At 39.3% G+C, this 22930-nt stretch overlaps 1 protein-coding gene across 1 annotated transcript in view; it reads right to left on the reverse strand.

Moving 5' to 3' along the window:
• Positions 1-22930, reverse strand: part of LOC124606549 (protein Peter pan) — an 81850-nt gene that overhangs the window by 23057 nt on the left and 35863 nt on the right. Inside the window, exons 4-6 of the mRNA XM_047138537.1 lie at positions 15284-15468; positions 10441-10585; positions 4837-4946 (exon numbers count right to left, since the gene is read on the reverse strand). Coding sequence (XP_046994493.1) covers positions 4837-4946; positions 10441-10585; positions 15284-15468 — 440 coding nt within the window. The remainder of the gene's footprint in view (positions 1-4836; positions 4947-10440; positions 10586-15283; positions 15469-22930) is intronic.

Genomic DNA, 22930 nt, shown 5'->3' on the forward strand with positions numbered 1-22930 from the left:
GCAGTTCAATAGAGAGCACTATCTCTTCGATCATAAATGCAGCAATGAGTTCGGTCTTTGAAGACAAAGGGTAATTCCATTTCAAGCTTTGGCCATGGTGAGTTTGTTGTCGCATTATGGCAAGCAGGACTGTCAGTACAGGAAGCCATCTGCCAAATTTAGAAACAACATATCACTGTCATCTGAACACTCACCACTATCGTGAGACACAAAAAATTGAAGATATGCCACTTGCAGTCACCCACAGAGAACACCACTAGCAGATGATGGAACACAAACCTGTCATTGGCCGCACTGTTACTGAAATTTAGAAGTTGTTATGTGATTTCATGTAACATTTATCATTCTGATAAGATAGTTTTAGAACTATTGAAGCCTGGTATGTGTGTGTTTTTTTTTTTTAAAGTTGTGTGCAACCTGTTACCTGACTTATTACATTTTATATAATTGCAAACATATTTGTTCAGATGCAGACTCTTTACAGCAATACACCACCATTCTCACCTCAGTCTTCACTGGACTTAAGGGGGGTAGGACGTCAAACGGGCCGACTTGGAGCAGGAGAGGCACCACAGGACATTTTAATTTGCACTGTCTATACTTGTACAAATAAATTCATAAAACTTTGTCAGCATGACCAGGAAGGATTCAGAATTCACACTCACAGCAGTGCAAGTTCGAAAACATAACGAAGTAATTTCTTTTACATGTGAAATTTCATCATTTTTTCAGTTACTAATGGCAGCATTTGTTGCTATAGGTACACTTTTCTTCATAAGTAAGACAGATTCTTCGATGAATTTTGCACAGCATACAAACCATACTTAAAGGTGTATGAAACTAGAGTTTTCCAAATCTATTAAAAACTGTGGTAAAAATTGAGGTAATTGACTATAAAATTTGTGTTTTTCATAAACATGAAGTTTAAAATGTAACAGCTCATTCGTTTTTTCATAAATTAAATAAATTTTAGAGTTTCATATACCTGTAAGTATGGTATGTATGCTGTGCAAAACTCATCAAAGACTCTCTCTAACTTATGAAGAAAAGTGTACCTATAGCAACAAATAATAATGAAATTTTGCACGTAAAAAGAAAATTATTTTGTTATGTTTTCAAACTTCCACTGCAATGAGTGTGGATCCTGAATCCTTCCTGGTGATCCTGACAAAGTTTTATGAATTCATTTGTAAAAGTATAGACACTGGAAATTAAAATGTCGTGTGATGCCTCTCCTGCTCCAAGTCGGCCCGTCTGACGTCCTACCCCCCCTTAATTTCCACACCAGCCTGGTTCAGAAGCAGATCACATTCAATCCTGGTACTGCTGATTTCTCCAAAACAACACTTGGCACTTACTAGGGAAACTCCCCATTGCACCCCCTTCAATTTGGTGGTATTAGTGGTAAAATGGAACCAGTGGATAGCCCATCAAAAACTGAACACAGATCAAGCATGAAAATAGGAAGAACGCGTACTGAATTGTGAAAAAGAAGAACATTCCAAGCACAGGATGTGCAACATCGAGCGAATTTCTAGAACCACTGCGTCATGGTTGTGTGGTCGCGGTGTCTGATTACAAGTAGGGAGATCCGTGTTCAGGCCTACCTCGTGCCCATTTTTAATTTATTTTTTCACAAACTTATGAACTGTCCATCTGGTCACTGACATGTCTGCTCTCCTCTTGTAGTCTTGACAATTATCATACTATAAATTGTTTGTAGAATGAGTCATGTGGTAAGAATATATTACTGTTACAAGTAAATGAGATGAAAAGTGAGAGGAGGCAAGATGCCGATAGACCTCTTACAGAATGAAAACAATAAATAAATGGGTGTGAACTATGTTACAACAAAGGGATTCAGAAATCAAAACTTCCAAAATAAAATGCAAGTGTCATAACATGCAATACCTGTGTAGAACAAATAGGAGATACACAAGCATCAGAGTCCTTTACTTACACCTCGCAGTTGCAAACTTATGTTACACAATGAGACAGACATACCGGGTGATCAAAAAGTCAGTATAAATTTGAAAACTGAATGTCAATTTTTACCTCTCTATCTACTTTACTCCGTGGTTTATTAAGTTTTCAAATTTATACTGATTTTTTGATCACCCTGTATATTTGAATGCAGCGAACAGACATGCCAATGACGGGATGAACAGTTCATAATTTTGTGAAAAAAAAAATATAGGGCACAAGGGAGAATTGAACCAGACCACATCCTTCACAATTCAATTATTTTTCACATAACCACGAAGGCACTGCTATTCAAATGCACTCATTATTTTATATCTTGAACTTGGACTGTTCACTGTTTCTATTTTGCTTCTTTTTTTTACAGTTCAGCACACCTTCTTCCTGTTTTCATGCTTGATCTGTTTCAGTTTTTGACATGCTGTTCACTAGGTCATCTTAACACTAAATCTGAGGAGGGTGCCTTGGAGAGTTAGTTTTATCCTGGCCTTGAATGTATTAACCACCTACTTTGACAAGGCTACCTAAAATCATGCCCTGAAATGAGTCCATTCTGCCTGACATTTTGGCCACCACAGCTACAAATGCTTTTTGTCGCCCTCCCAATCTCCACAATAAACTTATCAGACACTATGATGTGAGTACCTAATCACTAAGAAAATAGCGGTAATGAAGAAGCTGATAGGCGGGTCTGGGGAAGGGTGATGACTCCATGTCTTGGACTAGAACCAGTCCCAACTATCACTAAGGCAATCATAAAATCTGAACTACTTGTTTGAATAAGGAGGCTGCATGTAGAACATTGCACTAAAACCCAAAAGCAAAACAGTGTAAGCTAATGACACCGAAACTATGTTTAAAATGAAGTTCTGTAATCCTAGGCTTTAACGGGAGGCAGATTACACTCGAATAATGATAAGTATAACGGCTGGCCATGGGAAATTTAAGAAGCACCAGTACACAATGTGAATAGAGATAGAGGCTCTAAGTGCAGACTATGTGGTATGGGGGATGAAACTGTACTCCATTTAATCTTCCAATGCAAAGCAATGGTGGCTGAAAGAGACAAAATATTTGAAACATTAATTCCCGAAGAAACTGTGCTAATGAAGACCTAGTAAAGGGACTCCTACAACTCTCTAAGGATACTGGTTATGTTTATTAGAATGACAGAGAGATATACTGTACAATGAACACAGTTTCTGTGTGAGTAACAGGAAGATAAGACTATTATTATTTTGTCTCCCTGGTTAAATCAAATCAAAACCACCTTCATGGTCGTTATGATACTGAACTTACAACTGTTTATAACTGAACAAAAGAAAATCTATGAAAGAATAACAAAGATGGATTGCTACTCACCATATAGAGGAAGTATTGAGTGGCAGACAGATACACGGAAAAAAAGACAGCTGGATATTATAGTTATCGAGTCAGACCTTAGTGCCCAGAGATGACTATGACAATGACCGTGTGTGTGTGTGTGTGGTGTGTGTGTGTGTGTGTGTGTGTGTGTGTTTTGGTTTGTCTACAAATGTGAAGAACTCAGTCCAATATCTAATAATATCTATCTAGCAATTTTTTTAAAATGTGGCTGTCTGCCAACCAACACCTCCTATGTTGTTGTGGTCTTCAGTCCTGAGACTAGTGTGATGCAGCTCTCCATGCTACTCTATCCTGTGCAAGCTTCTTCATCTCCCAGTACTTACTGTAACCCACATCCTTCTGAATCTGCTTAGTGTATTCATCTCTTGGTCCCCCTCTACGATTTTTACCCTCCACGTTGCCCTCCAATGCTAAATTTGTGATCCCTTGATGCCTCAGAACATGTCCTACCAACCGGCCCCTTCTTCTTGTCAAGTTGTGCCACAAACTCCTCTTTTCCCCAATTCTATTCAATACCTCCTCATTAGTTATGTGATCTACCCATCTAATCTTCAGCATTCTTCTGTAGCACCACATTTCGAAAGCTTCTATTCTCTTCTTGTCCAAACTATTTATCGTCCATGTTTCACTTCCATACATGGCTACACTCCATACAAACACTTTCAGAAATGACTTCCTGACACTTATATCTATACTCGATGTTAACAAATTTCTCTTCTTCAGAGACACTTTCCTTGCCATTGCCAGTCTACATTTTACATCCTCTCTACTTCGACCATCATCAGTTATTTTGCTCCCCAAATAGCAAAACTCCTTTACTACTTTAAGTGTCTCATTTCCTAATCTAATTCCCTCAGCATTAACCGACTTAATTCGACTACATTCCATTATCCTCATTTTGCTTTTGTTGATGTTCATCTTATATCCTCGTTTCAAGACATTGTCCATTCCGTTCAACTGCTCTTCCAAGTTATTTGCTGTCTCTGACAGAATTACAATGTCATCAGCAAACCTCAAAGTTTTTATTTCTTCTCCATGGATTTTAATACCTACTCCGAATTTTTCTTTTGTTTCCTTTACTGCTTGCTAAATATACAGATTGAATAACATTGGGGAGAGGCTACGACCCTGTCTCACTCCCTTCCCAACCACTGCTTCCCTTTCATGTCCCTCGACTCTTATAACTGCCATCTGCTTTCTGTACAAATTGTAAATAGCCTTTCGCTCCCTGTATTTTACCCCTGCCACCTTCAGAATTTGAAAGAGGGTATTCCAGTCAACATTGTCAAAAGCTTTCTCCAAGTCTACAAATGCTAGAAATGTAGGTTTGCCTTTCCTTAATCTTTCTACTATGACTGTTTATAATTACACAGAGATGGCCATCAGCTAATGGATCTTTACAGCAGTTTCTTTGATCATAAGCATAGGAATAGAGGAATAATGCTTAGAATATGAAGCAAAGTGTGTCACCTTTTCTCTTCCCTTTTCTTCTTAATCAACTGTTTTTCTTCTTCAGTCTTTTCAACAAGTTCATGGAAGAGTACTTCCCCCGTCAGCAAACCCTCTTCAATCTTGATTAACTGAAATTTAAGGAAACAGGGTGTTTCTCATTAACCAAATTATAATGTGTGCATATGTATTCTATTCAAAATAACAGAGAATCTAATCTATTTCTGACTATAAATACTGTAAGTAGACTACCATCAAGCAAAGGGCGACCAATATGGCAAAATGATCCAGTCAACACTTTATACTGTTACCTTTTAATTTTATCTTTTGTATGGAGTTTTTTAATAGACCACAATTTGATTTCCTACAGGAGCACAAATTTAAATGTTACATGGAAGGCTATAGTAAATCTTCCACACAAAGGCACTGCCAGGTTGTCAAACTGTTTGCTATGACTATAAGTTGAGCAAAGGATTTGTTTGACCAACTTCCTTTTAAGTCAAATCAGGTAAACACAGAAAACAAAGAATGACATCTTATGATGAAGTACTCATGTTTTGACAGATAAAATGAAAATGCAATGACATGATTGACAGCAAAAATTCATACAGAGATGGAAACTCAGACAGACTCTTCAGTAAATGATGACGACACTCTAAGGAGATACAAGCCCGAAGTGTATAATGAAGGACAACAGCGAAGACTGAAACAGCAAAGAGGAATGGGTTTGTTTTAACAGTAGTAGTATTTGTGTGGTACAGAAAATAAATACAGCACAGTGTGAGGTAGAAGGAAAGAAGACAAGAAAATACACTGGAAGAAAGCTGACTATGACAGTACAGAGAACAGTGAAAGATATCAATGGCAAAATGCAGAACAGAGGCAGGTTATGAAGCAACAAGTGTGCTACACGAATCAACCAAGAGTGGGCACGAATGGAAATATCATTGTAAAACAAGTCTCAGTTGATGGCTGAAACTAAGTATCTGCTGTGGAATAAGTGTTCACCTGTGACATTATAAATTAGTAGTTATATAATTAATGACATATCACACAGAGTTGCTGAAATGTTGTACTACTTAGTACCTAATACCTACTCAATGTACATCAGGCCTGCTCAGTAGGCTGATTAACAAGTGCATGCATTCGGATACAGTGAAATGGGCGGACAGTGATATGTGGTGCATGGTGACTGCAAACATTGCACTCCAAGGCATGATCATGTCTTGTGTCACTGCAGCCTTAAACATGAGCAAACATACTTCCCACATAGTGCTTACAGTGGAGAGTTGGTCTTTCAATTGTTAATGATAAGCAGCTTGACAGCCAGACAACTGAAAGAGAGATTACACAGATCTGTGCAAGATTCATGCCTGTTTAAAGAATGCAGTCTTGTGAGGTTTAATATGCTCCAAATTGTTGACCATCACTAAAAAGTTCACTGTACCCAAAGGATTCTGAACACTGTGAAAGTGAAAAATAAGAAGCAGAGGTGCAAAAATTAAGGAAAGCATTGTTGAGGTGTGTGTCTAAAATAAGTATTCACCAGATGGGAACAAAGAAATAAATAATTTCACAATATTTTCACTATGAAAATTACTTTTCTTTTCAGGATGAATATTCAATGAATGCATGAATTTGCCCTTTCTCTCTGACAGTACACAAAATACGATTATTTTATAGAATAAAAATATGTTTATTTCCAACATGTAAGATTTTATTCAGTCAAAAAATGGAAAATCCAGGATGGAATGTAACAATATTATGAAAAGGAATGTTGCTATTCACCATATAGCAGAGATGCTGAGTCGGAGATAGGCACAACAAAAAAACTGTCACAAATAAAGCTTTTGGCCATTAAGGCCCTCGTTCACAATAGGTGGACACACACACACACACACACACACACACACACACACACATATATATATATATATATATATAATAGAGGGAAACATTCCACGCGGGAAAAATATATTTAAAAACAAAGATGATGTGACTTACCATACGAAAGCGCTGGCAGGTCGATAGAAACACAAACAGACACATACATACACACAAAATTCAAGCTTTCGCAACTCTTTGTCTTTAAATATGTCTCCTTGTGTCTGTATATGTGTGGATGGATGTGTGTGTGTGTGTGTGTGTGTGTGTGTGTGTGTGCGCGCGAGTGTATACCCGTCCTTTTTTCCCCCCTAAGGTAAGTCTTTCCGCTCCCGGGATTGGAATGACTCCTTACCGTCTCCCTTAAAACCCACTTCCTTTCGTCTTTCCCTCTCCTTCCCTCTTTCCTGAAGAGGCAACAGTTTGTTGCGAAAGCTTGAATTTTGTGTGTATGTATGTGTCTGTTTGTTTTTCTATCGACCTGCCAGGGCTTTCGTATGGTAAGTCACATCATATATATATATATATATATATATATATATATATATATATATATAAATTAAATATGTCTGCTTGGGTCTGTATATGTTGGGATGGATATATGTGTGTGTGTGTGTGTGTGTGTGTGTGTGTGTGTGTGTGTATACCCGTCCTTTTTTCCCCCTAAGGTAAGTCTTTCCGCTCCCGGGATTGGAATGACTCCTTACCCTCTCCCTTAAAACCCACATCCTTTCGTCTTTCCCCTCCTTCCCTCTTTCACTTTCATTTGGTAAGTCACATCATCTTTGTTTTTAGATATATATTTCCTATGTGGAATGTTTCCCTCTATTATAACTATATATATATATATATATATATATATATATATATATATATATATATATGTCTGCTTGTGTCTGTATATGTGGATGGATATGTGCGTGTGTGCGAGTGTATACCTGTCCTTTTTTCCCCTAAGGTAAGTCTTTCCGCTCCCGGGATTGGAATGACTCCTTACCCTCTCCCTTAAAACCCACTTCCTTTCGTCTTCCCCTCTCCTTCCCTCTTTCCTGATGAGGCAACAGTTTGTTGCGAAAGCTTGAATTTTGTGTGTATGTTTGTGTTTGTTTGTGTGTCTATCGACCTGCCAGCGCTTTTGTTCGGTAAGTCACCTCATCTTTGTTTTTATATATATATATATATATATATATATATATATATATATATATATAGAGGGAAACATTCCACGTGGGAAAAATTATATATAAAAACAAAGATGAAGATGAGGTGACTTACCGAACGAAAGCGCTGGCAAGTCGATAGACACACAAACAAACTCAAACATACACACAAAATTCAAGCTTTCGCAACAAACTGTTGCCTCATCAGGAAGGAGGGAAGGAGAGGGGAAGACGAAGACGAAAGGAAGTGGGTTTTAAGGGAGAGGGTAAGGAGTCATTCCAATCCCGGGAGCGGAAAGACTTACCTTAGGGGGAAAAAAGGACAGGTATACACTCGCACACACGCACATATCCATCCACACATACAGACACAAGCAGGTTACGAAGGTTAGGTGGACAGCGGAAAGACACTCTTGGTGGAGTGGGGAGGATTTCATGAAGGATGGATCTCAACCTTCGTAACCTGTTAGTTCATCCCTATGAAATCCCCAAACCACCTTCCCTATCCTCTGGCTCCTCTTCTTGTAACCGCCCCCGGTGTAAAACCTGTCCCATGCACCCTCCCACCACCACCTACTCCAGTCCTGTAACCCGGAAGGTGTACACGATCAAAGGCAGAGCCACATGTGAAAGCACCCACGTGATTTACCAACTGACCTGCCTACACTGTGATGCATTCTATGTGGGAATGACCAGCAACAAACTGTCCATTCGCATGAATGGACACAGGCAGACAGTGTTTGTTGGTAATGAGGATCACCCTGTGGCTAAACATACCTTGGTGCACGGCCAGCACATCTTGGCACAGTGTTACACCGTCTTTCTGCTCCCGGGATTGGAATGACTCCTTACCCTCTCCCTTAAAACCCACTTCCTTTCGTCTTTCCCTCTCCTTCCCTCTTTCCTGACGAAGCAACCGTTTGTTGCGAAAGCTAGAATTTTGTGTGTATGTTTGTGTTTGTTTGTGTGTCTATCGACCTGCCAGCGCTTTCGTTCAGTAAGTCACATCATCTTTGTTTTTAGATTATATATATAAAAACAAAGATGATGTGACTTACCATACGAAAGCGCTGGCAGGTCGATAGAAACACAAACAGACACACAAAATTCTAGCTTTCGCAACCAACGGTTGCTTCGTCAGGAAAGAGGGAAGGAGAGGGAAAGACGAAAGGATGTGGGTTTTAAGGGAGAGGGTAAGGAGTCATTCCAATCCCGGGAGCGGAAAGACTTACCTTAGGGGGAAAAAAATGTCGGGTATACACTCGCACAAACACACACATATCCATCCACACATATACAGACACAAGCAGACATATTAAACGGCAATTTGCTTATATATATATATATATATATATATATAGAGGGAAACATTCCACGTGGGAAAAATTATATATAAAAACAAAGATGAAGATGAGGTGACTTACCGAACGAAAGCGCTGGCAAGTCGATAGACACACAAACAAACTCAAACATACACACAAAATTCAAGCTTTCGCAACAAACTGTTGCCTCATCAGGAAAGAGGGAAGGAGAGGGGAAGACGAAAGGAAGTGGGTTTTCGTCTTCCTTTCGTCTTCCCCTCTCCTTCCCTCTTTCCTGATGAGGCAACAGTTTGTTGCGAAAGCTTGAATTTTGTGTGTATGTTTGAGTTTGTTTGTGTGTCTATCGACCTGCCAGCGCTTTCGTTCGGTAAGTCACCTCATCTTTGTTTTTATATATAATATATACACACACACACACACACACACACACACACACACACACACACGACTGCAGTCTCAGGCAACTGAAACCACAGTCTTTTGATTAAACTCTCTTTGTGAAATGAACAACTAGGAAATGGAAATACTGCTTATTTCTCCCAGATGCCATGCCTAATGATGGAAGAATGCAGTTTCTGCCACACGAATTTGGGAACATCTCAGGCTACCTACGCATGTATACATGCTTGATTAAAACTTTGTCACTAATGTGACAATACTATTTTGCGTAGTACTTGCTAGTGCCCATGATTATTTATATATACACAAAGAGTTGTTTTATATAACTGCTCAAAATATGCAAACCAAAAAGTTCAGAGTACACTATTTGTGCAAGAACTTCGACTTCAGTTTATTTTACACACACATAATCAATCCTAAATTTAAAAAATATTTGACAACTATACACTATAAATAGATTCACGAATCATGGCAGCTTAGTTTCCCCTTGTTCTGTGCATCTACGCCATGCATACTCCAACAACCAGTGAGCATGTTCTGAGTGCTCTGATGTGAACGTTGTTGCCAAAGCGAGCATTAAACGAGATCATAGTGAGTTGTTTAGTGTTTTTATTCGATTTGTTGTGAGTTGTCACAGCTGATGGTGGTGGTAAGCGATAAATTTTACATAAGCAAGCAAGATGCATACTTTACAGGATATACACTCCTTTCAAGCACAAAGCACACATTTGCGCATACCACAACTGTTACTTGCAACTGACAACAGTACAATCCCCAGCTGTGGCTCTACCAGCAAGAACTGCCATCATTCGTGAATCGGACTATATTTAATGCATGAAACTGAAGGCATAAATACAAACCTGCAAAGTTAATCTTGGGCCCATTTCCACAAGCCTTATTGCAGACTGCCCAGAAGTTATGTTTCCTCTAGAGGCTATCTTTTGTGGTAGTGTCACGTGACTTGAGGGATCGTCTTCTGCCTCACTCTCTGACAACTGGTCTGGGCTAACAAGTAAAAAGTCATATTTGTACCGCACTGTAAATTGAAACCATTTTTATACGAAACATGAACATGAATTTCATGGATCATGCTGAAGGCTTTTATCTGAATCAATTGCAAAGAATTTATTTAGTAATTAAGCATTTCTTTCAGAATATTACCTATGAATCCTTTGTCCTTTATCTTCAAAAAAATGTCATTATAAAAATAGAAACATTTTTGGTTGGTTGTTTTGGGGGAGAAGACAAACAGTGACTTCATCAGTCCCGACAGTCTAGGGAAGAATGGGAAAGGAAGTCAGCCATGCCCATTCAAAGGAACCACCCTGACATTTGCCTGAACTGATTTAGGGAAATCACAGAAAACCTTAATCTGGATGGTCGGATGCAGGTTTGATCTGTCGTCCTCCCAAATGCGAATCCAGAGAGCTAACCACTGTGCCACCTTGCTCGATGACACATTTTTCTGGTGGCTGTAAAATATTATTTATGTGATGAAGAATTGGCTTTCAGCTTTTGTAATTTTACATGCATATAAGTGTGCTCAGAACTGTAGACATTACTGAAAGCAATCAGTCTGATACTCTATAGTTCTGTCTGAAAAGCAGGTTCTGATAATAGAATCTGTGCGTGCTGGAAGCTTGCAGGATTACAGTGCTGATAGCTATTGTTTTTCTCTAAATGTGTTACTTTGTACTAATGTCTACATTAAAGTATAAGAAATTTAGAAATGCCTCCCCAGCTCCACTGCAAAATGAATTTTAATGTTTTGGGAGTTCATATGTTGCACATGTTGCAGGGAGGTATATAACACGCTAGTGGTACCAGTCCACGGACACAGCAAATCTGCACAGTTGATCCAGTATTTAATTTTGCAACTCCATGGCTCTTTCAGTATGAATATTTTTTTCAAAATTGTTCATGAAAAATTCAGATTGGATAGAACTAAAGAGGAAAACCCATGTCTAGGCCATGAGACTGTGCATAATAAATCTTCTAAAACTGGATAATTACGTATTACATATGCTTGCATAGCAATGCCTATGTCATGTATTTCTACAGGATTTACAACAATAACGGAAATTCCTGGATGGAGCAATACGTAAAATAAAGAAAACGCAACCACTCACTTACAGCAGATCAATGTGGAGCATAGAAACATATAACAACAGCATTCAAGCACAAGCTCTTTTTCTAGCAGAAGTACACACATTGACACACACAACCACACAGATAGCCAAACATTCACTTCTGTGGCCATGCCTTTCCCTTTTTCTATAGGATTTACTTTATGTTTGAGCAAAAGTTCTGTTAATATGTTAATACATTTATCAGTGGGAACGTTTGTAAACAAGCAATTAAACAGCATTGTTTGTAAACAAGCAATTAAACAGCATATGATACTTTTTTGGAACTGGGTGGGACCAGTATATCTTATCAATAAGTATCAATATTATGAGAAGGAAAGTTGCTACTCGCCATATAGCGGAGATGCTGAGTCGCAGCATGATTTCAGTTGCCTGAGACTGCAGTCGTGTGTGTGAGTTGTGGTTGCATGAGTGCGTGTGCATATGTGTGTCTATTGTGTACGAAGGCCTTAATGGCTGAAAGCTATAATTGTGAGTCTTTCTGTTGTGCCTATCTGCAACTCAGCATCTCCGCTACATGGTGAGTAGCGGCTTTCCTTCTCATAATATTGTTATATTCCATCCAGGATTTCCCATTATCAATAAGTATTAATTTTCTGATACCAAGCTTAAGTTTTGGATTTTGTTCTCATTTTTATGATGTAATCTAGTTCTCTCACTAGTAAACAACAAAGAGCAGAGAAGGATGACTAACAGACGTATTGGAATGCCATATTTATAGAAATCAGGTAAGTCATATTATTTGGGAGCCACAAGATTCATACTTACAAGCATACAGTTGTTGGTTCCTCGTATAATACTTTTGCATGATTTGATAGTGATTTTTACACAATCTCTGACTGTTGCAGCCAGATCTTTATGTAGGGGGAATCACAGGCAATGGATAGGTCACATGTCTCTCAGGTGATTGTGATTGTTGATTGTTATAACTTACCAGTAATTGTATCTCTTAACAGCAGATATGTGTTGACTGTTACTGGTAAGGGACTTGTGCCAGCACAAATCACATAAACTACTGATCTTATTGCAAGGTACAGCCTTCCACAGAGAGTGTAATTGCTTTGTTTTGGAATTCCAATATTAGATGGGTGATGAGGTCAGGAAGTATTTAATTACCTCAAATACATTTCCCAAGGGATCTAGTATGGGATGGAGGTTGTTGGTACAGCCAGCTTCAAGTCTGGACTCAAGTTTTCATCAACCACTTCTCACCTGGATTTACAGGCTATCCTGGCTTCCTTTTACTGATTTAATAAAGCAATAACGGCTACCCTTGCTCATGATATGAAAAGCACAGTTCACAATTTGTTACTCCACATCCAAGGCCACCTGCAGTATACTATTTGAAGTCATGAGGAAGTTTCTGTGAGAATATGAGATGGAGATTCCTTTACTTGCTTTATCGGATGGAAGATTGAATGGTTCCCTCAAATATCTAATGCATGCACTATGCGCAGGAAGCAGCAAATCGGGTAGCAAAGTAGGTGGGGCATTGTACATATGCATCTGTTGGCCCTAGTAGTACACCACAAAATTTCTCATTTAATGTACTGAATTCCCGTACAAGATGAGTTGCCTCTTTGCTAGTATCTCTTCTTGAGCAGCTCTGGAAGCTTTGCAAAAGTTTGTCAGCATTAAAGATTTTGTGTGACTTCATCGAATTACAAGAAATTCAGAAGAGAAAGAGCTGTCGAGCAGGGAGATTTTATGTTACCACATTTATTTCAGCAGTCCTACAGAAAGTTGTCACATCCTTAAATGGGAAAAAGGAAGAACAAATGTTTGTTAATGGATCATATCCAATCCACTTTCATTTGGCTGGTGACATTATCTGCCTTTAGAGAAGATGAACTTCAATAATGAATTAAATGTCTAAAAGTAGGGTTGAAACTCAATTACAACAAGACTAAAAGACATATCCAAAATAAAATAATAAAAATGAGCAATTAAGTCACAGAACCAGTGAGTGAGTTTATTTTGGGAAGAAATATTAGTGTATAATATCCTGTCAACAAAATGGTCATTAGAGACAGAGCACAAGCTCAGATTGAGGAAGGATGGCGAATGAAATCCACCATACCCTTTTAAATGAATCATGTCGCCATTTGGTTTAAGAGACTCAGGAGAATCACAGAGAACCAGGTTGGCTGGGTGGGGATTTGAATTATTGCCCTCCCAAATGCAAGTCCTGTGCTCTAACTGCGAATGCAAGTCCTGTGTTCTAACCGCTGCACTATCTAACTTGGTGTAGGATTTTATATTTAGGGCACTTTAAGACAATGACCAGATGAGCAGGAAAAGAAACAAACAGAACTTTTTTAGACCAAGCTTAAAATGTATCCAAAAAGGAAAGTTTACAATCACTAACAATTTCGAAAGCCATCCAAAAACTGAAGGTTGCTCAGCAAGTAATGGAGAGATGCAAGTTGGAAATTACAAGGAGAGACAGAAAACAAACAAATAGATTAGAGAACAGACTGAAAAGGATGCTGTAATTAACAACAATGAAAAATAATTGGAGGTGGATGGGACAAGCAACCAGGTCAACGCAAACAAGATAGATGAAGGAAGGCCTTCATAGGATTCTAAGGGATAAGAAAACTGGCTAGGCGACATTATGAAACACTGAGGAGCTACATGGCAGAAGGCTGTAAAGCCTTTATCCAGCAGTGGATGTTAAATGGATGATCAACATCTCATATGCTGGACATACTAAATAACCATTTTGAAGGTGGAACAGTGTTGGAATGTGAATGGAGCCTGTTCCTTCAAACTATCAGGTCCTGGAGATGATTACTGTCATTTGTAGAAAACATTAAACTGTCTGGTGATGAAAGGTATAACATAAAACACACAGAATACACTGTGCCTAAATAGGTGCCACTGTAGTTCGAAGCAACACACTTCTTCTTTCTTATCATTTCTACAATCCTGAAAAGAGGTTCTAAATTCATTGCATAACTTTATTCTAATTTGGTTAAAATCTGTATTTCCTTCTTTCACAAAATCTGGAATCCCTTAGGTAGCTGCATATTTGCATTAGTTATGGCAGAAGCAGGTGCTATGATGATACTAAGCACTATTTATGACATTTCCCTCCTCATTATGTGTTTTACTTGTAGAACTTTGTCTCAACAAAGTTTTGGTGTATTCAGGATTTTATGAGTTGAAACCTCACTTTTGTTTCTTTCTTCAAAGTGGATGGTAAGCAATAGGTTGCCTATTACAAGGTGTAAGAGACATTATGAACAGTGTGTAATTCCAACCCTTTTAAACATGTAGATTTAATCTAAAAAAGTCAAAAAATACATACTACATTTTTTGATCCCCAAGCATCAATATGAGTTTCGCGAATCTCAATTCTAAAGACCGCACGGAGTGTGGTGAACATTATTTATCACAATAACAAAGACAATCATGGGCCAAATTATTGTCAGTTTATCATCACTGCTATTGCTTTAGTTAAGAATTCGTGTTTTATTTCTCCCTGTCTGTGGTTTATTTAACAGCAAAGGGTAATTTTTAACAGAATGGTTCATATAAAGACATTACTCACTTTGTTAGAAATTCAGATACATCACTATATCTGGCTAGATTTGGAACTTTACTCTGCACTAACTTCTTGACACTTCGAGACAGGCCAACAGGCACAACTTTTATTGCATAATGTCTGAAATCAATCAATTTTGATGTAGAGTTGTAGTTCAACATTACACATCGTCTTATGTTGTTAAGGTTCACCTGCAAGTATACAATAAATTAGGTAAAGATAAATAAACAAACAGCTTCAACATTTATTTACTGTGTGCAACATTTTAAAAAATCTTTTTTTCCTTTCCAAAAAAAAAAAAAAAAAGGTCGTTTTTCTGCACACAAAAAGAGAAAATGTGACAAAGAAATGTGGAAGCAGAGAAATATTACACAAAATGGCATGGTCACGAACATGATATATCTTTATGCAGTGGAGAGGAACACAAGCTCCTAAAAATAATGCAAATGCCCTGGAACATGTTCTGCAACAGAATTACAGGAACAAGACCGTCAGAGAAATCTGAATATGTACTTCAAGCATTGTCACAAGATTTGCTCTCCAACATGCGAACTGTTTCCCTATGTACATTACAGAACATGGACATTTAACATGAATTTCGCATTCAAAATTTGCCTTGCTAATGCCTAACCCCTTCACCCCCCATGAACAATGGACCTTACCGTCGATGGGGAGGCTTGCGTGCCTTAGCAATGAAAACAGGCATACTGTAGGTGCAACCACAGTGGAGTGGTATTTGTTGAGAGGCCAAATGTGTTGTTACTGAAGATGGGCAGCAGCCTTTTCAGTGGTTGCAGGAGCAACAGTCTGGCTAATTGACTGATCTGGTCTCATAACATCAACCAAAATGGCCTTCCTGTGCTGGTACTGAGGACAGCGGAAAGCAAGGGGGGAACTACAGTCATAATTTTTCCCGAGGGCATGCAGCTCTACTGTATGTTAAATGATAATGGCATCCTTTTGGGTAAAATATTCTGGAGGTTAAATATTCCCCCACTCGCATTTCCGGGTGGGGACCACTCAGGAGGACGTCATTATAAGGAGAAACAAAACTGGCTTTCTACGGATCAGAGTGTAGAATGTCAGATCCCTTAATTGGGCAGGTACGTTAGAAAATTTAAAATGGAAAATGAATAGGTTAAAGTTAGATATGGTGGGAATTAGTGAAGCTCCATGGCAGGAAGAACAGGGCTTCTGGTCAGGCGAGTACAGAGTTATAAATACAAAATCAAATAGGGATAATGCTGGAGTAGGTTTAATAATGAATAAAAAGAAAGGAATGTGGATAACCTACTATGCACAGCATAATAAACACATTATTGTAGCCAAGGTAGATATGAAGCTCACATCTACCACAGTAGCATAAGTTTGTATGCCAACTAGCTCTGCAGATGAGGAGGAGATTGAGGAACTGTATGATGAGATAAAGGAAATTATCCAGATAGTTAAGGGAGATGAAAATTTAATTGTCATGGGAGAATGGAATTCAATAGTAGGAAAAGGAAGAGAAAGAAAAGTAGCAGGTGAATATGGACTGGGGGAAAGGAATGAAAGAGGAAGCCATCTGGTAGAATTTTGCAAAGAGCATAACTTAATCATAGTTAACACTTTGTTTAAGAATCATGAAAGAAGGTTATATACATGGAAAAGACCTGGAGACACCAGAAGGTTTCAGATTGATTATATAATGTTAAGACAGAGATTTTAGAACCAGGTTTTAAATTGTAAGACATTTCCAGGGGCAGATGTGGACTCTGACCACAATTTAATGGTTATGAATTGCAGGTTAAAACTGAAGAAACTGCAAAAATATATGAATTTAAGGAGATGGGACCTAGATGAACTGAAAAAACCAGATCTACATCTACATCTACATTTATACTCTGCAAGCCACCCAACGGTGTGTGGCGGAGGGCACTTTACATGCCACTGTCATTCCCTCCCTTTCCTGTTCCAGTCGCGTATGGTTCGAGGGAAGAACAACTGCCAGAAAGCCTCCGTGCGTGCTCGAATCTCTGTAATTTTTCATTCGTGATCTCCTCAGGAGGTGTAAATAGGGGAAGCAATATATTCGATACCTCATCCAGAAACGCACCCTCTTGAAACCTGGACAGCAAGCTACACCCCGATGCAGAGCGCCTCTCTTGAAAGAGTCTGCCACTTGAGTTTGCCAAACATCTCCGTAACGCTATCACGCTTACCAAATAACCCTGTGACGAAATGCGTCGCTCTTCTTTGGATCTTCTCTATCTCCTCCGTCAACCCGATCTGGTACGGATCCCACACTGATGAGCAATACTCAAGTATATGTCGAACGAGTGTTTTGTAGGCCACCTCCTTTGTTGATGGACTACATTTTCTAAGCACTCTCCCAATGAATCTCAACCTGGTACCCGCCTTACCAACAATTAATTTTATATAATCATTCCACTTCAAATCGTTCCGCACGCATACTCCCAGATATTTTACAGAAGTAACTGCTACCAGTGTTTGTTCCGCTATCATATAATCATACAATAAAGGATCCTTCTTTCTATGTATTTGCAATACATTACATTTGTCTATGTTAAGGGTCAGTTGCCACTCCCTGCACCAAGTGCCTATCCGCTGCAGATCTTCCTGCAATTCGCTACAATTTTCTAATGCTGCAACTTCTCTGTATACTACAGCATCATCCGCGAAAAGCCACATGGAACTTCCAACACTATCTACTAGGTCATTTATATATATTGTGAAAAGCAATAGTCCCATAACACTCCCCTGTGGCACGCCAGAGGTTACTTTAACGTCTGTAGACGTCTCTCCATTGAGAACAACATGCTGTGTTCTGCTCTTCAATCCAGCCACACAGCTGGTCTGATATTTCATAGGCTCTTACTTTGTTTATCAGGCGACAGTGCGGAACTGTATCGAAAGCCTTCCGGAAGTCAAGGAAAATAGCATCTACCTGGGTCTCATAAACAAATAAAGCAAGTTGGGTCTCACACAATCGCTGTTTCCGGTATCCATGTTGATTCCTACAGAGTATATTCTGGTTTTTCAGAAACGACATGATACGCGAGCAAAAAACATGTTCTAAAATTCTACAACAGATCGACGTCAGAGATATAGGTCTATAGTTTTGTGCATCTGCTCGACGACCCTTCTTGAAGACTGGGACTGCCTGTGCTCTTTTCCAATCATTTGGAACCTTCCGTTCCTCTAGAGACTTGGGGTACACGGCTGTTAGAAGGGGCAAGTTCTTTCGCGTACTCTGAGTAGAATCGAATTGGTATCCCATCAGGTCCAGTGGACTTTCCTCTGTTGAGTGATTCCAGTTGCTTTTCTATTCCTTGGACACTTATTTCAATGTCAGCCATTTTTTTGTTTGTGCGAGGACTCTGTGAAACAGCTTTGGAAAAAGGTGTTTAGTATTTCAGCTTTACACGTGTCATCCTCTGTTTCAATGCCATCATCATCCTGGAGTGTCTGGATTTGCTGTTTCAATCCACTTACTGATTTAACGTAAGACCAGAACTTCCTAGGATTTTCTGTCAAGTCGGTACATAGAGTTTTACTTTCGAATTCACTGAACGCTTCACGCATAGGTCTCCTTATGCTAACTTTGACATTGTTTAGCTTCGGTTTTTCGGTTTGTCTGAGAGGTTTTGGCTGCATTTAAACTTGCAGTGAAGCTCACTTTGCTTTCGCAGTAGTTTCCTAACTTTGTTGTTGAACCACGGTGGGTTTTTCCCATCCCTCACAGTTTTACTCGGCACGTACCTGTCTAAAACGCATTTTACGATTGCCTTGAACTTTTTCCATAAACACTCAACATTGTCAGTGTCAGGACAGAAATTTTCGTTTTAATCTGTTAGGTAGTCTGAAATCTGCCTTCTATTACTCTTGCTAAACAGATAAACCTTACTCCCTTTTTTTAGATTCCTATTTACTTCCATATTCAGGGATGCTGCAACGGCCTTATGATCACTGATTCCCTATTCTGCGCTTACAGAGTCAAAAAGCCCGGGTCTGTTTGTTATCAATAGGTCCAAGATGTTATCTCCATGAGTCGGTTCTCTGTTTAATTGCTCGAGGTTATTTTCGGATAGTACACTCAGTATAATGTCACTCAATGCTCTGTCCCTACCACCCATCCTAAACATCTGAGTGTCCCAGTCTATATCCGGTAAATTGAAATCTCCACCTAAGACTATAACATGCTGAGAAAATTTATGTTAAATGTATTCCAGATTTTCTCTCAGTTGTTCTGCCACTAATGCTGCTGAGTCAGGAGGTCGGTAAAAGGAGCCAATTATTAACCTAGCTCAGTTGTTGAGTGTAACCTCCACCCATAATAATTCACAGGAACTATCCTTTTCTACTTCACTACAGGATAAACTACTACTAACAGCGACAAACACGCCACCACCGGTTGCATGCAATCTATCCATTCTAAACACCGTCTGTGCCTTTGTAAAAATTTCGGCAGAATAGCTTTCCGTACCTATAACGATTTCAGCTTCAGTGCTTTCTATCAGCGCTTGAAGTTCCAGTACTTTACCAATCCAGTTTCGACAGTTTACAATTACAATACCATTTGCTGCTTTGTCCCCGCATGTCCTGACTTTGCCCCGCACCCTTTGAGGCTGTTGCCCTTTCTGTACTTGCCCGAGGCCATCCAACCTAAAAAAACCACCCAGTCCACGCCACACAACCCCTGCAGATGTTGTAGATAGTTTCAGAGGCAGCATTAAGGAGCAAATGACAAGATCAAGGGAAAGGAATAGAGTAGAAGAAGAATGGGTAACTTTGAAAGATGAAATGGTGAAGGAAGTAGAGGATCAAGTAGGAAAAATGATGGGGGGTAGTAGAAATACTTGGGTAACACGAGAGATATTGAGTTTAATTGATGAAAGGAGAAAATATAAAACTGCAATAAATGAAGCAGACGAAAGGGAATGAGACACTGGAAGTGCAAAATGGCTAAGCAGGGATGGCTAGAGGACAAATCTAAGGTTGTAAAGGCATATATCACTAGGGGTAAGACAGATGCTGCCTACAGGGAAATTAAAGAGACCTTTGGAGAAAAGGGAACCTTCTGTATGAATATCAAAAGCTCAGATGCAAAACCAGTCCTGAGCAAAGAAGGGAAAGCAGAAAGGTGGAAGGAGTATATAAAGGGTCTATACAAGGGAGGTGTACTTTAGGGCAATATTATGGAATTGGAAGAGAACATAGATGAAGATGAGAAGGAAGATATGATACTGCGTGAAGAATTTGACAAAGTGCTGAAAGACTTAAGTCAAAACAAGGCCCTGGGAGTACACAACATTCCGTTAGAGCTCTTGATAGCCTTGGGAGATCCAGCCATGACAGAGTGATCAAGACATATGAGACAGACAAAATACCCTCAGACTTCAAGAACAACATAATAATTCCAACTCCACAAAGAAAGCAGGTGCTGACAGGTGTGAAAATTATGGAACTATCAGTTTAATAAGTCATGGTCACAAAATACTGACACGAATCCTTTATAGAAAAATGGAAAAACTGGTAGAAGCCAATCTCAGGGAAGATCAGTTTGGATTCTGGAGAAATGCAGGAACACGCGAGGCAATACTGACCCTATGACTTCTCACAGTAGATGGCTTAAGGAAAGGCAAACCTACATTTATAGCATTTTTAAACTTAGAGAAAGCTTTTGACAATGTTGACTGAAACCCTCTCTTTCAAATTCTAAATGTGGCAGGGGTAAAATACTGGGAGCGAAAGGCTATTTGCAATTTGTACAGAAATCAAATGGCAGTTATAAGAGTCAAGGGGCACAAAAGGGAAGCAGTGGTTGAGAAGGGAGTGAGATAATTGTAGCCTATCCCCAATGTTATGCAACCTGTATACAGAGCAAGCAGTAAAGGAAACAAAAGAAAAATTTGGAGTAGGTATTAAAAACCATGGAGAAGAAATAGAAACTCTGTGGTTATCCAATGACACTGTAACTCTGTCAGAGATAGCAAAGGACTCGGAAGAGCAGTTGACTGGAATGGACAGTGTCTTGAAAGAAAGATATAAGATGAACATCAACAAACACAAAACGAGGATAATGGAATGTAGGTGAATTAAATCAGGTGATGCTGAGGGAATTAGATTAGGATATGAGGCACTTAAAGTAGTAGATGAGTTTTGCTGCTTGGAAAGCAAAATAACTGATGGTGGTCGAAGTAAGAGGATATAAATGAAGACTAGCAATGGCAAGAAAAACGTTTCTGAAGAAGAGAAATTTGTTAACATTGAGTATTTGTACAGAATGTAGCAATGTAAGGAAGTGAAACATGGATGATAAACAGTTCAGACAAGAAGAGAATAGAAGCATTTGAAATGTGGTGTTACAGAAAAATGCTGAAGATTAGATGAGTAGATCACATAACTAATGAGGAGATGCTGAACAGAATTTGGGACAAGAGAAATTTGTGGCACAATCTGACTAGAAGAAGGGACTGGTTGGTAGGACACATTCTGAGGCATGAAGGGATCATCAATTTAGTACTGTAGGTATGTGTGGAGGGTAAAAATCATAGAGGAAAACCAAAAAATGACTGCATTATGCACATTCAGAAGGATGTAGGTTGCAGTAATTATTCAGACATGAAGAGGCTTGCAGTGGATAAAGTAATCTGGAGAGCTGCATCAAACCAGTCTTTGGACTGGAGACAGCAACAACAAGAATGCCTAAACTTCTGGTATACTCTAGAATGAGTCTCTCATTCTGCAGCAGGCTGTGCACTGTTGTTTAGTTTTGTTTGTTTTTAGGACACCAAAATAACTAGGGTCAAATGTGCCAATAATAAAACTGTAGAACACGAAGACAAAGAGGGGAGTTAAAACGACTACATGTCAGTCCCAATCGACGGAAGAGATGAGAGCTAAAAAACAGGGATGTGGAGAAATTCTATAAAATTCACCATAGAAAAATAGAGGTCCAGAACTAAACATTAAATGACATTAGCCACAAAGGATAAAAAGTAAAACGTGGTTGCCAACCTGCGCGTCGTTTGCTAAAACGGTCATTAACTCAGACGGCAATCACAAACAGGGACATAAGTGGTTAAAAAAAGGGCATTCCATCAGGAAATGATGGACAGTCAAAAGTTGAGCACAATTTGCACTAGGAGGTGGGGGAGCACCACTTAAGAAATGGTGATGGCTAAAAAGACAGTGCCCAATAAGCAACCTAGTTAAAATGTTCTCCTTGTGGCGAGAGGGCCGAGAGGAGGTTGTCCAAGCCATTGGAAGAGCCTTAATTCCCTGGAGCTTCTTCTCATGAAGGGAGGACAAGTGGTGATGCCAAAGTGACACCAACCGCTGACAGACAGCAACACAGAGATCATCAGAGGGAATGTAAGAACTAGCGGGCTGAGATACAAGGACTGCAACCTTGGCAACAGCATCAGTGGCCTTGTTTCCTGTCAGATGGACATGACCATGAATCCACATAAACATCACAGTGGGTCCATCAAGAGTCGGCAAGTGACAGCTTTCCTGGACCCATTGCACTAAGGGATGGACAGTGTACAACACACAGAGGCTTTGAAAGGCACTGAGAGAGTTGGAGCTGATGATGCAATTGAAATGCCTGTGTCACAGGATGTACTATGTGGCCTGATATAGGGCGAA

The sequence above is a fragment of the Schistocerca americana genome, chromosome 1, assembly GCF_021461395.2.
Source record: "Schistocerca americana isolate TAMUIC-IGC-003095 chromosome 1, iqSchAmer2.1, whole genome shotgun sequence".
Classification (NCBI taxonomy): domain Eukaryota; kingdom Metazoa; phylum Arthropoda; class Insecta; order Orthoptera; family Acrididae; genus Schistocerca; species Schistocerca americana.